Source organism: Nycticebus coucang, chromosome 7 (assembly GCF_027406575.1).
Source record: "Nycticebus coucang isolate mNycCou1 chromosome 7, mNycCou1.pri, whole genome shotgun sequence".
NCBI classification, from domain to species: domain Eukaryota; kingdom Metazoa; phylum Chordata; class Mammalia; order Primates; family Lorisidae; genus Nycticebus; species Nycticebus coucang.
This window is the reverse complement of record NC_069786.1, coordinates 67384073-67400520: the sequence shown is the minus strand read 5'-3', so window position 1 is coordinate 67400520 and position 16448 is coordinate 67384073. Positions and strand designations below refer to the sequence as shown.

At 41.3% G+C, this 16448-nt stretch overlaps 1 protein-coding gene across 2 annotated transcripts in view; it reads left to right on the top strand.

Moving 5' to 3' along the window:
• Positions 1–1200: 1200 nt before the first annotated feature.
• The window catches only part of TLK1 (tousled like kinase 1), a 140035-nt gene continuing 124787 nt past the window's right edge, over positions 1201–16448 (top strand). For both annotated transcript variants that reach the window (XM_053598096.1, XM_053598095.1), the window contains exon 1: positions 1201–1341. In XM_053598096.1, coding sequence (XP_053454071.1) covers positions 1203–1341 — 139 coding nt within the window. In that variant the 5' untranslated portion in view covers positions 1201–1202. The remainder of the gene's footprint in view (positions 1342–16448) is intronic.

The window sequence follows — 16448 nt, the reverse complement described above, 5'->3', positions numbered from 1 at the left end:
TGCCGTTTCCTGAAATATGTGAATTAAGTAAACATTTTCTGTTTATTCCTATTTATTGCTTTAAAACAAAGAACTGCTGTACTATACAGTCTACAACGCCAGTAGTAATTTTTAATTTATTGAAGATTCTTTCTCAGAAAACATGAAAAAGTTTTATTTCCGAACACCTCCTAACCCCCACTTATTTTCATAGCTCTTTTATTCCGTAATTACTCCCATTCTGCAGACGGGGAGGCGCACGCAGGAATTTTTGCTCAGTACAGCGGGACAACGGAGAAGAAACTCTCAACTTTTCAGTTCCATTTTGAGAAATGATCACATCGAACTCCATAGACGCGACAGCCGAGCGCGAGCAGAAAGCCTATCTCCCCAGGCTCGGTGTGGGTCAGGAGCCAAGCGCGCTTCCGAGGGAGAGAAGGGGAGTCAGGTGGCAGCGGCGCGGCGAGGGCGCGCCTCCCTCCGGCGGGCGCCGGGACGCTTCCCCCGCGCACTCGAGTCCGTCGGCCTCGGGCTCCCGCGCCGCGCAGCAATCCGCGGGCGCGCCGGGGGCGCCCGGGCGCCGGAGTCCCTTCCCTCGCGCGCTCGCTCCCTCTCCACACCCCCACCCCCGACAGGTCCCTCCCCCAAGTCTGCTCCCGAGGCCGCCACTGCTGCCGCCGCCGCCGCTACCGGAGGCGCAGGAGCCTCGCGATAGTGTTTGCACAGGCGGCGCGTGACGCCGCCGCCGCCTGTAACTGATGCAGAGGTTACCCCGCCGCCTCAGCCGCCACCCACCGCCCGCCGCCACCACCCGGGCGACGCCGAGGGCCGACGCACTGCAGAGGTGCCGGCAGGTTCCGCCCGCGGAAGTCTTCTCGGCCGGCGCAGCCCGCGCTCCGCCCGCGCTCCGACCCCTGCTCCGGCGGGCGCCCCCTCGACGCCTCCACCGCCGCGCTCCTTTCCTCTGCCTCTTCTCCGGCGCGCCCGCTCGCTCCCTCGCTTCTCCCCCTCTCCCTCCTCCCTGTCTCCTCTCCTTCCCTCACCTCTTCCCTCCCCACCTCCTCTCTTTTCAGTTTCCTCCCCCATCCCCTTGACTCTCCCCTCCCTGCCCTCGCTCTCTCGCTCGCCCACAGCGCGGCCCCCGCCATGACGGAGGCGGGTGCCGGTGCCGTTGCCGCCGCTGCCGTCGCAGGGGGGGAGTCGGGTTCCCAGAAAGTAGCTTGATGAGTGTCCAAAGTAGCAGTGGAAGTTTGGAGGGGACGCCATCTTGGTCCCAGCTCTCCACGTCTCCAACCCCGGGCTCGGCAGTGGCGGCCAGGTCCCTGCTGAATCACACGCCGCCATCCGGGAGGCCCAGGGAAGGTAAGCGCTGTCACGCCCGCTCCGGTTCGCGGGCTTCCCGCCTGCGCCGCAGCCCCCGTGCCCCCCGGGTCTTCTCCGCCCGACCCCGCGGTGGGGGATGGTGGCGAGGTGGACGCGAGGCCGCCGGGCTCTCGGGAGGTAGTGCGCTGGCTGTGGGTGGTGGTTTGCGGGTGGTGGAGGCGGCGGACGGGGGGTGCACGCTGGTGGGGACGGGGCGAGGCTCACAGACTCGCCTGGGTTTTCTAGGTGCCAGTCCTGCGAGGGTGGGAGGCCTTCCCCCCGGACGCGAGCCCCTTTCTGCTCCATTTGCCAGTACACTCCGTACTCTTAAACCTTCTGGCCTCCGGGTCTCCGGTGGGTTTTCCCTCGCGTTGGAGCATTGGTCCTCGAGCCCCCTCCCCTTCCCCCGCGCACTCCTCCCATAGAGGCGGTCCCGCCTCTGCGAGCTTCGCTGCCCTGGACCTGGAGGGTACCCCCTGCTTGCAGGGTCTCTGCCCTTTGGCGGGGAGAGGCTGAAATTAGATATCTGGACAGACTTTGATCCCCTGTGTGGCCCCCCAGAGCAATTCAACGACCGACTGCCTTGTGGGCAGGCTTTTAAAACCACCCCTCCAGATGGTTGCAACTTTCTCTCCTTCACCGTCGCCTCCTGCGTGTTTGTGCGTTACCTTTTTTTACTGAAAGTAGGCTTCTGTTCATCTCAGACAGGGTCGTGGGTTTTGTGGGATATGTCTGTGTAAAGGTTACTGCAAACACGCACCAGATCAGTTACAATTGTTTTCTAAGTTTTCTGGCTTGCAAGCAAGTGTGCTGCCACCAGATGTAGCAGTTACACAGCTTGTAAGCCACCGGCGTGCTTTTGACTAAAATTTTAACTTGCTGTATTTAACTCTAGTGTACGACATAAAATGAAATTTGGGAGAACATGTATTTATGCGGGAAGAATAAATGTGCGTGGAGTCTGTTTTAACTCTCTTTTGTCTGAAAACGCTTAGCGATATTAATCAGCAATTGGTCAATGGGGTTTTCACTCCCAGTTGTCTAATACCAAGGAGATTGTAGGCACGTTTTCAAAATAAGGTCTGAAAGTCCAACTGTCTAGTGGATCTTTTAAAGAAATTAAAGGTTTCAATTTATGGAGGAATCAGTGAGATTACTTTCTTTTGAAAATCTCTCGATATTTACTATTCAGAACCTTGACAATTGTTAATCTAAGTGTTTCGTGCCCTGAAGCCCGTGGTTCAGGCATTGCATTCTTTGTCATTTTGTTCCTGTGAGCATGTGTGAAAGTGACAATAGGCTCAAAGATTGGCATGAATATGCTCTAGAAAATTCGTGGAAAGGTTTGATTTATGGCATCCATTAAACGCGCCGAGTACGTTGACAGACATTGACAGACATTTTCCCCTTTCATCTCACCCCAACACTGAGCTTTCATTATTAGAAGATAAAAGTTTATTTACTGAACGACACAAATTGAGTACATCAGAAGGTTTTTCTTTTTACCTTGAAAATTTGTAAATGAATATTTTGAAGTGTATTTTGTAAATAGAGCAATTGATGTTTTAAGATGCTTCTACTTTTGTCTGTAGTTTAATTAAGATGCTTGAAAATAGTATTGGGAGTTGTGAAAGATTTTATTTTGTTTCTTCCTAAAGGTATGCCTTTTTATCTTTCGTTCATTTTTTTGAATATTTATTGAGCTATTCCTGTGACCCAGGTCCTGAACTAGATACTCAGGACATAATGTTGAATTATCTGTTGACCTCTATTATAAGTATTAGGAATTTTGGAGACACAAAATTTGGATTGTGAATTTCCGAGATTAAACTATGTAAAAAACTTCTCATTTGTATTGTTCTCCATTTTTCTTGATGTTTGAAAATTCTTGCAACCATTGTGCTTGAACTTCCAAACAACCAGAATTTTTTCTAGCAGGTTAGATTACAGTAGTTTTTGTGTAACCTAAAGTAGTGAATCTCTGTTAATTCATGAAATTATAGGACATACTTTTGTGACAGTTACAATTTACAGCAAATACCTATATGGCCACATAGTGGGCTATTTCCTTTTGACCAACCAGCATGCATGTTAAAACTGTTAATTATCTCTAGGTTTATATATTCATTATGAAGGTTGGAACTATGTTCTCAAATTTCGTTTAATGTTTACAGGAATTACATGTATGTAACCCCTAGTATCAAAAATGAAGATGTTTTCTGTTGACTGGAATCCCAGTTATTTTAGCAAGTGTTTAGCACCTTTTCAAGGTTTACGTGTTAATATGTTGTATAAATTGAAGTTTTAGAGAACTTTTAACTTCTGGTAAGAACCATTAATATTAATGGAACTTAAATGTATTGAATTGTGTATATATATATATATATATATATATATCTAGAAAAGAACAACTTTGTTTCTTGAAAAATTTAACATGCAATGATAGAAAAATTTAAACTTCAATGAGATACACATGTATATGTGCTTGTATAAATATTAATTTATGTGATGAACTCCTTTTAAGCAAAGTTAGCTTTGAAAATCGACTATTTTTAAAGAAATGCCTTAAGAATCCATAGAAGTTACTTACTTTGAAGTTTTGACATATTTGTAACCAAAAATCTAAATTTGAGTATTTCTGATGCTTTCCACCCTTTCTTACCTTTTTCGCATATTCATAGTTTTATTTAATTACCAATGAAATACAGCTCTATAAGATTTAGAAATCTATTAGAATTTAGAAATTTATCTGATAAATTTAGTATAGATGCTTTCTTTCCTGTGGATCCCAAAGCTTTTCCTTTATCAGTCTTGAAATTGTCTTTGAGATGCTCAGCAATACAATTCTAGATTATCTGTTGCATCTTTTAAACCTGTAATCTCTATCATATTTTGTCTTCTATAATCCTGTGATTAAGGGGATGAGGAGTAAAGGAATTAAGAAGTTTTCAAATAGGGCGGTGCCTGTGGCTCAAAGGAGTAGGGCACCAGCCCCATATGCCGGAGGTGGCAGGTTCAAACCCAGCCCCGGCCAAAAAAACTGCCAAAAAAAAAAAAATGTTGTTTTCAAATAAAGGTCATTTTGCTTTGTTGAGGTCTAGGAACCTAGTATCAAATTGGCTAGATAAGCAGATTTTGTTATTTTTTATTTGAGATAAGTGCCTGCTTTTTGATGAGGTTTTGCTAAGAATCAAATGTTTGATTATACAAAATAACTTGCATTTTTTTCTTTCTTTTTTTTTTGCAGTTTTTGGCCGGGGCTGGGTTTGAATCCACCACCTCCAGCATATGGGGCCAGTGCCCTACTCCTTTGGGCCACAGGCACCGCCGCCAATAACTTGCATTTTCTTTCCTGTGCCATCCTGCCGTTTATGAATAATTTGTTTTACTTTTTTTTTTTTTCTAAAACAGTGAAAGTAGTTTGGTCAAAAAGATGGCATGACAAACTGTTATTCTCTTTGTTCTCATAAAGACTGAATTCCTTGGGAAGCACCTGTGGCTCAGTGGGTAGGGCGCTGGCCCCATTTACCGAGGGTGGCGTGTTCAAACCCGACCCTGGCCAAACTGCAACAAAAAAATAGCCGGGCATTGTGGGTGCCTGTAATCCCAGCTACTCCGTAGGCTGAGTCTAGAGAATTGCCTGAGCCCAAGAGTTGGAGTTGCTGTGAGCTGTGTCCTTTATCTACCGAAGGTGATAAAGTGAGACTCTGTCTCTACAAAAAATAATAATAATAAATAAATAAAGACCGAATTCCTTAGAAATTCTAGAATTAAAATACTTGTCTCCAGGTGAGTGAGTAATGAGATGTTAAGAATAAAGGTGTACCAAATAGCCCTGCAGACCTTTAATTTCTTGAAATCAAGAGCTGGAGGAGGACAGTTGATATGTTTAAGGATTCTAGCTCTTAAATAGATACGTGGTAGGTGCCTTTTTAACAGAGGCACATTTACATATTAGAGGAGAAAGAAAAAACTAGAATAGAGGTCTGGAAATCTCAGGAGAAATTGTCTATGCTTTAGTTTCTTGGTCTCAGAACCTCCTTTACTTTCTTAAAAATTGTTGAGGACCCCATGATATTTTGTTTATGTGAGTTATCTCTCTCTCTCTTTTTTTTTTTTTTTTTGAGACAGTCTCAGTTAGTGACCCTTGGTAGAGTGCTGTGGCATCAGAGCTCACAGCAACCTCAAACTCTTGGGCTCAAGTGATTCTCTTGCCTCAGTCTCCCAAGTAGCTGGGACTACAGGTGCCTGCCACATGCCCGGCTATTTTTAGAAAAGGATTCTCGTTTTTGCTTAGGCTGGTTTCAAACCCGTGAGCTCAGGCAGTCCACTCGCCTTGGCCTCCCAGAGTGCTAAGATTATAGGCATGAGCCACCATGCCTGGCTTATGTCTCTTAATAATTGCTATTTTAGGTACTAAATGGTAATTTCAATACTGATCAAATATTTAAAAATAAACTATATGTTTATTTAAATTAAATTAAAATTTTATGAAGCATAAATATGTTCTAAACAAAAAAATTAGACTTGTGGCATTGTTTTATATTTTTGCAAATCATTTGATTTTCAGCATGCTAGAAGACAGCTAGATTTTGCTTCTGCTTTCAGTCTGTTGTGTTTTGATAGAGATAAGTGAAGAGAATCCATCCAGCTTCACATAGGTATGTAGTTGGAAAAGGAAGAATTATTTTATAGTCTTTTCTGACTGAGTATTCTTCTTTGATATTACACCAAAATTCAACAAATGGCAGTTTTTTATAAAGTTTACTTTGGAACATGGCATGATACTGTATTCCAAAAGTGTGTCTAAGACCCACAGAAAGTCTATGGCATATGTTGAGCCTAAAGAAGAACAATAAAAGGGCGAGAGACATGATGACTGTCTTCAGATATTTCAAAAACATAAATAGAAGAGAGAATAGATTCATTTATTCTATTTTAGGAGGCAAACTAGTAGGCGAAAATTAGGAAGACGTAGATTGATTTTGATGTAATTTTTTGACAAGCGTATAGGAACTATTGCAACTAGACTTGAAATGGTGAACCAGCAGTGGAACTGGTAACAGTAGAAGTATAGTACTTGGTTGTAAGAATTTAAAGTGGACTACAGGGACATACTTTGAGGGAAGACGTGGATAAATTCTGTAGATTTCTTAAAATGGGTGCTATTGGATTAAGTGACTTAAGATCACATCCATTTAAGAAAAAAGCAAATCTGTGATTCTTTAAAAATTTTTAAATATAGTTATACTGTACTTACATATTCATTAACATTTTTGAGTGTTCTCTCAAGTTAGTAATATAAAGCCATCGTTGATTTTGTTATTGTTTTGCATTTTTATTGTGCTTTTCCCCTAAGGATTTTTCCTGTATTTTCTGGAGTCAACAAGATCAGTCTTGTGAAATTTTTTTTAAATTCCCCATGAAACATAAATAAGCTTTGAAGACATTTTAAGAAACCAAATCCTATTTATAATATAGTTTGGTAGAGTTGTAATATATTTGAGCACAGAATTTTAGAATACGATGGGAGGCTGATTTTCAATTTCAAAAGAGGAACTATGAATATAGCTTATATAGTCTTTTGTTTATAATTGTTTGTATGATTTTAGAAGTAATGTGCTTAAGTTATTTATTATTTTTTTTTTGGGAAACAGTCTCATTCTGTTACCCAGGCTAGAGTGCCATGGTATCAGCCTGCCTCACAGCAACCTCAAACTCCTGGGTTCAGCTCCTAGGTTCAGGTGATCCTCCTGCCTCTGCCTCCCAAGTAGCTGGGACTGCAGATGACTGCCATGGTGCCCAGCTTAGTTTTCTATTTTTAGTAAATATGAGGGTCTCACTTTGTTCAGGCTGGTCTTGAACTCCTGAGCTCAAGTAATCCTCCTGCCTTGGCCAGAGTGCCAGGATTACAGGTATGAGCCACTGTGCCTGGGCTATTCTAATCTTTTTAAAGCTAGAGAGTCTGGAAAGAGGAAACAAGAAGGAAAAGTATTTAAATTGATCTCTTTTGAATTAAAAAATGCATATTTAGTATAACAAGGACATAAAATGAAGAATTTTAATTCTCATCTTAGAGAATTATACATGTAATATTATTACTTATAACAATTCATATTTTAATTTTATATTAAACAATTTCTTCTGTTGGATTTTTAGGTGATGGGAAGTTAAGCATAAATTCTTTTATGCTTAACTTTTTGAGACAGAGTCTCACTATGTCGTCCTCTGTAGAGTACATGGCATCCCACCTCACAGCAACGTCAAACTCTTGGGCTTAAGTGATTCTCTTGCCTTCGCCTCCCAAGTAGCTGGGACTATAGGCGCCTGCCACAACCCCTGGCTGTTTTTTTGTTGTAGTTGTCATTGTTTGGCAGGTCTGGGCTGGATTAGAACCCGCCAGCTCTGGTGTATATGGCTGGGCCTTGTGGCTTATGCCTGTAATCCTAGCACTGTGGAGGCTGAGGCAGGAGAATCCCTCAGGAGTATGAGACTAGCGTGAGCAAGAGAGACCTTGTCTGTACCAAAAATAGAAAAATTAGCCAGGTGTAGTGCCTGTAATTTAGCTCGTCTATGAAGAAGTATTTTTAAAAACAATTAGTTTTAATTCCTTTATTGCTTCAAAAAGGAAAATGTAACATGTATTATATAGCAAATCTAATGAGAGGCAGAGAGAATTTGAATGGGTTGAAAGGAATTCAAAGCATAGAGTGGAAAGGTGTGCACAGCAGATCCAGGTTGTAGGTTGAAATGTCAATTAAATCTTCCCAATGTGGAGGCCCAGCAGATGGTTCACGCCTGTAATCCCAGCACTCTGGGAGTCCAAGGTGGGTGGATCACTTGAACTCATGAGTTTGAGACCAGTTTGAGCAAGAGCCAGACTCGATAGGCACCTGTAGTCCTAGCTACTTGGGAGGCTGAGGCAAGAGGATCACTTGAGCCCGAGTTTGAGGTTGTTGTGATCTTCAATGCCACAGCACTCTACTAAGGGCGACACAGTAAGAGTCTGTCTCAAAAAAAAAATCTTCCCGGGAGGCGCCTGTGGCTCAGTGAGTAGGGCGCCAGCCCCATACGCCAAGGGTGGCGGGTTCAAACCCAGCCCCGGCCAAACTGCAACAAAAAAATAGCCGGGCGTTGTGGCGGGCGCCTGTAGTCCCAGCTGCTCGGGAGGCTGAGGCAAGAGAATCGCGTAAGCCCAAGAGTTAGAGGTTGCTGTGAGCCGTGTGATGCCATGGCACTCTACCCGAGGGCGGTACCTTGAGACTCTGTCTCTACAAAAAAAAAAGAAAAAAAAAATCTTCCCAATGTAGTTTCATTTTTAGGTCTGAAGTTTTGTGAATTTCAAGAAGGCAAGTTAACCTGTATTTAAATAAAAATTATTATTTTGCAACTTCATTAGAAAGCCAAATATGAGGCTCGGCTCCTGTGGCTCAAGTGGCTAAGGCGCCAGCCACATACACCTGAGCTGGCGGGTTTGAATCCAGCCCAGGCCCGCCAAACAACAATGACGGCTGCAACCACCTCCCCCCTCAAAAAAGAATAGCCGGGCATTGTGGCGGGCGCCTTTAGTCCCAGCTACTTGGGAGGCGGAGGCAGGAGAATCGCTTGAGCCCAGGAGTTGGAGTTTGCTGTGAGCTATGATGCCACTGCACTCTACCCAGGGCAACAGCTTGAGGCTCTGTCTAAAAAAAAAAAAAAGAAAGCCAAATATGAGTGTTTTTGGATAACTTAAAATATTTGTTCATCTTTCACCAATTATTAAGAATTGGTTATACTCATAAATTCATGCCTTTTCTTGAAAACTAATTAGCTGGAAAATATAAACTTTAAAGCTTTACCTAGGAAGTGCTACTGTAGTTAAATGGGATACATCATGTGATTTCATAATTCCCCACTTGACACTTTATGTAAGTACTTCCTATCTGAGGATGAATGTGACGCCACTAGGGAAGCTCAGAGAGGTTTGTGTGAAGCCAGTCATATTCATCTTGTCTTAGGAGGCTTAGAGATACGTTTCAGGTATTTTTTCCTTTTTCTTGATAGTGTGTATTTGCTTCCTTAAAAATATAGTTTTTCCCTTTTCCATGCAGTTTTTTTTTTTTTTTTTTTTTTTTTTTTTGTGGTTTTGGGCCGGGGCTGGGTTTGAACCCGCCACCTCCGGCATATGGGACCGGCGCCCTACTCCTTGAGCCACAGGCGCCGCAGTTTTTTTTTAATTAGTGTAATTATATGGTTTAGTCAACTTTGTATGCTTTGTATTTTTTTTTTTTTTTAACTTAAAAAATACATATACTTACTAAATGCTAGCACAGTTCTGGACACTTTGTAAATAGTAACTCATTTATTGCTCCTAACAATAACAATGAGGTAATTTGAGGCATACAGCGGTTAAGTAATAGACCCAAGAACACATAAAGAATATGTAGTGGAGCTAGGATTCAGACTAGGCACTCGAGTATGTGCTTTTAACCGTTAAACTATTCTGTTAGTGTTATTTCATTGAATGAACATACTGTAATTGTTTATTCTTTAGTGTATTTGTCTTGATTCTTTTGGTTACACAGGGTAAAAACTTAGCTTTAATAAATTGAAGAACAAATTTATTGGTTCATATACCAGGAAATTGTGTTTGGAGGAGGATGTACAATGGCTTTGGAAAGAAGTAGGTCCAAGATGTCAGATAATATCATGGTGTTTCTTTGCCCCCTTTTCTGTTTTTTTCTTGCCTCTTGGTTCTAGAACCCCAGACACATATGTTTAGTTTAGCAACTACACTTAAAAGACAGCATCTCTTTCCTGGTGTGAGTTCTGGATTAAGGGCAGTCTGTTTGGTTGTCAGTTTGTTAACCAATCACTGGGACTTGGGAGATGAAGCATAGGAAGGGTAGCCATTGTGAAGTGAATTGGGGAACCCACAGAAAGTCATAATTGACAGACCTCTTTAGATCACATGGATTGGGTGAGGTGTAGCTTACCTGAGGAAGAAATTTTGTTTTAACTGTTACTATTATGTGTGGATATAATGATACTTTAGAATTTAAAAACAATTAAACAAATACAGGAAGTCATTATGTTACTTCTGTTTAATTTTCATTTTATGACTAGATTAGCTAATGATAATAGTAACTGAGTAAAAGCTTTTTGTTTTTTTAAATATGAGATTTTCAATGACTGAATTATCAGCATAGAATTTAAACCAATTTTAGGGCTTTTGATAAATTGCCAAATTGTTATTATTTTTTGAAGGCTTGTATTTAACTCATACCAGCAATGTGTGAAATGAGTATGTACTTTTGAATCAGGTAGGGTTCAACCTATCCTAGAAATACTGTCCTAGGCTTACATATTGTCAGCATGTGTTTTGCACTTAACCAAAGGGTTGCAAACCTGACGTTGAGCAGGTATTTAATCCAGTTAATCAAATGCTTTGTCATATTTTTTCTGGGCATTTTTTAGTCCCATTATTTTTAAAATTTTATTTTATATTAGACAATAAAACTAAAATGCTAATAAATAACTACCACACTGCAAGCTCCTATCCTCTGCCGGCTTTCCTCCAGTGTCTCCTTCTCTGACCTAGTTGACAACATTAGGCTTACTTTTTGTTTACTGATACCATGTGTAAAAAAAATCATTATGCAGAAAGTTAATAGAACATAATGGTTTCAAGCATATATTTTATGTTGGACCTGTGTTCCCATTTGAGTTGTGCCACTTAACTGTAGTAAGTTACTTAACCTCTCAGGGCTTCATCTATAGATTTTCTTGTTTGTAGGATGGAATAGTAACTTTTTCATAAGGTTTTGAGAATTATGTGAGGAATTTAACAACTCAGTATGTTTTTTTCCCTACTTTTCTTTTGAGATGGGATCTTGCTGTATTGTCTAGGCTGGAGTGCAGTGGCTGGCTATTCACAAACATGATCATAGTGTGCTATACAGCCTTGTGAACTGGGCTCAAGCAGTTCCTGCTGCCTTAGCCTCCCAAGTAGCTGGGACAACAGGCATGCACCATCATACCTGGCTTGTTGTTTTAACTATTACTACTATGTGTGCATATCATGATACTTTAGAATTTAAATGCTTTTATATCTGTTTATATAGTGAAGAATAGGAAACAAGTACTGTCTGATTAAATGTTCCTTATGACCAGAGCCCACTTGATTTACATGGATTGTCTCTCTTGCCTGTTGAGGAATTCTGGCGGAGTTGGGTATGACAGAGGTAGATTTCAAATGATGTTCTAAATTGCTACTTTTACCATTTTAGTTCTTAATGATTTTCTGTGGCTTTAGAATTGATCACATTTATGAGACATGATTATAACATTGAAGCATTAAACACTAGATTTAGATTAGCAGTGTCTGTATTTTATCTTTGCCATGCAGTAATGTACTTTAAAATACTATATTATAAATTTTGTAAGGGGCCTGTCTTGTGTTCTTTGTGTATTCTTAGCATTTATCAAGGAAAGAGTGTTTTATGTGTCCTAAGGGTCTGAAGTGTGTTCACCAGTGGGTATGTAGGCAGTGTGGCACAGGGGCTAGGAGTCTGGACCTGGGTTTGCTGCCTTTTTCATCACTTCTGATCTGGGTGACCTTGGCCATCTTGTCTGCCATTGTTACTGTTGATGGTGAATTTTTTCTTTTGAGAACGAAGACAGGGACAAAAATAAGGTAATATTAGGGAGTCATTGAAAAGTCATATTTAGGCTCCATTCTCTCATGTCTATATGTTCCCTTATTGCACAGTTTTCATAATTATCTTTTAAGTGAAGGTATACTGATTCATTTAGTTGATAGTATATCAATTTAATCATAGTTGTTGGTCTCATTTCCTTTTAATATATAATACTCTGGTAAATACTATGCACATAATTTTTCATCCCTTGAATTACTTCTATAATACACATTTCAAGGATTTGGTTTGCTGGGCAAAAGGGAGAATATTTTTATTAAATATGTCATTTAATGTGTATTATCATTATTGTTTTCATAGTGGGATAATTAGGATTTTAGTTCTGTTATTTTTTCTGAGATAAATTGATTGTCAGACCTTTATAGTTTTTATAGAAACCTTACTGGCATACTTTGTTGATTGATTCAGTAAGTACTTTTGGACCTGCAGCTTAATAATGGTGAAACAAAGATACAGAAGGTATAGTTAGTTAGTCCCTGCCTTCAAGGAGCTTGGTCACAGTCTAGTGAGGAAGGCCAGTTTATTACGTTCGAGTCATACCTTTAAAGGACATCTTGGTTAGATAAAACAATCTCTGAATTGCCAGTTTTCAACTTCTGATCTAAACGGGTGAATTATAGTATAGTTTTAGCATAGACTATATCAGGATGTTAGAATCATTGGTTGATTGCTGGAAATAATAACTTTAAGCAAAACAGATTTACTAGTAGAAGAATATAAGCCCGGGTATCCTGTAGAACTCAGGCCTTTATTTAGGCCTCAAGAGGACTAAACTAGAAACTGGAAATTCAGGAACTACAGTAGCACAATCTCTTGTGGGTCATTGAGCAACCCTTTCCAGTGCTGTGAAATAAAGTTATCTAAAAAGGAGAAGAGAGACAGAAGGGAATTCTATTTGTCACTAAGGTTATGGGCAAAGTGCTCTCTAAAGAAAGGAGTTATACAGTTTTCTTCAGCTTAACTGCTATTAAATAGTATCTTGTTTCAGTTGGTATATCTTGATTGTTAGTGACAATTGTTTTTTTTAAGAGACAGAGTCTCACTTTGTCGCCCTCGGTAGAATGCTGTGGCATCACAGCTCACAGCAACCTCCAGCTCTTGGGCTTAGGGGATTCTCTTGCCTCAGCCTCCCGTGTAGCTGGGACTATTGAACTTAGTTAATATTTGTATCAAATGCCCCTTTGTAAGTTTTCTTGAAGTCTGTATCTTGAACATTAGAATATATGTCAGTGTCAATCTTTGTTGCATCTGATAGAACCATTTCCTCCATCATGTTTTTTCTTTTCTGTATTTGAATATTTCCATTGTATTATATAAAGTTTTATACTTTTATTGAATTCAATACTAGCTTTTCTTTGTGATTTTTTTTTTTTTTTTTTTTTTGTAGAGACAGAGTCTCACTTTATGGCCCTCGGTAGAGTGCAGTGGCCTCACACAGCTCACAGCAACCTCCAACTCCTGGGCTTAAGCGATTCTCTTGCCTCAGCCTCCCAAGCAGCTGGGACTACAGGCGCCCGCCACAACGCCCGGCTATTTTTTGGTTGCAGTTTGGCCGGGGCCGGGTTTGAACCCGCCACCCTCGGTACATGGGGCCGGCGCCTCACCGACTGAGCCACAGGCGCCGCCCTTCTTTGTGATATTTTAACGTATATAAATATTTTTTTAAAGAAGAATTATTTATGTATTTATTTATTTATTTGAGACAAGAGTCTAACTCTGTTACCCTAGGTAGAGTGCCATTCCACTAAAAGTAAAGTGTATATATCTTTTTTTTTTTTTTTTTTGTAGAGACAGAGTCTCACTGTACCGCCCTCGGGTAGAGTGCCGTGGCGTCACACGGCTCACAGCAACCTCTAACTCTTGGGCTTCCGCGATTCTCTTGCCTCAGCCTCCTGAGCAGCTGGGACTACAGGCGCCCGCCACAACACCCGGCTATTTTTTTTTGTTGCAGTTTGGCCGGGGCTGAGTTTGAACCCGCCACCCTCGGCATATGAGGCCGGCGCTACTCACTGAGCCACAGGCGCCGCCCCAAAGTGTATATATCTTTAAAAGTTATTACCCTTGGGCAGTGCCTCTAGCTCAAAGGAGTAGGGCGCAGGCCTCAATGCTGGAGGTGGCCGATTCAAACCCAGCCCCTGCCAAAAAAAAAGTTATTGCCCTCTTAGCTAGATATGGTGGCATATGCCTATAGTCCCAGCTACTCTTGAGCCCAAGAGTTTGAGGTTGCTGTGAGCTGTAATGATACACGGCACTCTACCCCAGGGTGCAAAGTGAGACTCTGTCCCCCACCCAAAAAAAAAAAAAAAAAAATTACCCTCTAAAGTAGCAGTCCTTGGCCTTTTTGGCACTAGGGACCAGTTTCATGGAAGACATGGAGAGAGGGTAATGAGGGGTGGTGGTGTTGATATAAATCTGCAAGCAATTGATTTATAATGGTCTCCGTGCAGTCAAACCTCTCAGCTCATAATAATCTGTATTTGCAGCTGCTCCCCCGCATAGCCTCAGTTCCATCTTATATCATCAGGTATTAGATTTTCATAAGGAGCTGCAACCTAGATCCTTCACATGTGGGTCTACTGTAGGGTTTGTGCTATTATGAGAATCTAATGCTGCTGCTGATTGGAGGCAGAGCTCAGGCAGTGATACAAGGGGAGCATCTGTAAATACAGGTGAAGCTTCGCTTGCTGGCTGCCTGCTGCTCATCTCCTGCTGTGCAGCTTGGTTCCTAACTGGCCATTGGCTGGTACTGATCTGTGGCCCAGAGGTGGAGGACCATAGCTCTAAAGTTCAAGTACTTTACTGTGATTCAGCTGTTTTTTTTTTTTTTCTTCGAGACAGAGCCTCAAGCTGTCACCCTGGGTAGGGTGCTGTAGCATCATAGGTCACAGCAACCTCCAACTCCTGGGCTTAAGCGATTCTCTTGCCTCAGCCTCCCAAGTAGCTGGGACTATAGGTGCCACCACAACGCCCGGCTATTTTTTGGTTGCAGCCATCGTTGTTTGGCAGGCCCCGTGCTGGATTCGAACCCGCCAGCTCAGGTGTATGTGGCTGGCGCCTTAGCTGCTTGAGCCGCAGGTGCGGCGCCTGTTTTTTTTTTTTTAATTTTATATCATGTTTTATTTTTCACATTGAGGCATAAAACAAACAAAATGCACACAAAGTAATGCTCTGTAAGTTATTATAAATCCTGAGTAATTATCACTTAGACAAGAAATAGAACACTACTGGGCGGGCCCGTGGTTGTGGGTAGGGTGCTGGCCCCATAGACTGAGGGTGGCAGGTTTGAACCTGGCTCCGGCCAAAGTGCAACAAAAAATAGCCGGGCATTCTGGTGGGTGCCTGTAGTCCCACCTACTTGGGAGGCTGAGGCAAGAGAATCACCTAAGCCCAGGGGTTGGAGGTTGCTGTGAGCTGTGATGCCACGGTACTCTACCGAGGGCGATAAAATGAGAGTGAGACTGTCTCTAAAAAAAAAAAAAAAAAAGGAAATAGAACATTACCAATAATTCAGAAACCTTTGTCCTTCCGCCATCATTTGCTACCTTCTTTCTGCTTCCCAGAGTAACCACTGTTCTGACTTAGTCATGCCTGTTTTTGAACTTTATATAAATAGATTCACACAGTACGTATTTTGTGTCTGTATACTTTTGCTCCACATAAAATGTTTGTAAGATTCTAGTATGTTACTTTCTGAAGCTGTAATTCATTTTCATTCCTCCTAATATTAGTATTACTTTGCATGAGTGTACATTTTATACAGTCTGTTGATGGGCATTTGGATTGTTTGTATTTTTTGGCTATTACAATAATATTGCCATAAATGTGTTTATCTCTTCCTGCATTATTAATGTTAAGACCTAACAGTAACTTTTCTTGTTTGTAGGTTATAAAGGTAGTCCCTGAATTAGAAACATCTGACTTACATAAACTTGCACTTGCACTTACGAACAGATGCTATTACAAGTAATAGGTAAATCCTCTTCCAACTTAGGCACAAATTCAATTTAAGAACAACCTATACAACCTATCTTGTTTGTAACTTGGAGACTGTCTGTATATGTGTTTGCCTTCAGTAGATACTGCTCATTTTCCAAGGTAATTCTACCAATTTACCTACTCATGAACAATTTATGAGATTTTCCATTGCTCAGTATCCTTACCAATAATTGGAATTGTCAGTATTATTCATTTTAGCTATTCTGATTGATGTGCTATGGTATATCTCTTTGTGGTTTTAATTTTCATTTCCCTGATGATTAAAGATGTTTTATCCTTTCTAAATAAAGTTTATTGGTTTTCTGGATATCTTTTATGAAGTGCCTATTCAAATCTTTTGCTAATTTGTCCTTTTTTTTTGTAGTTGAGACAGAGTCTTGCTCTGTCACCTACCATGCTAGAGGGCAGTGGCAC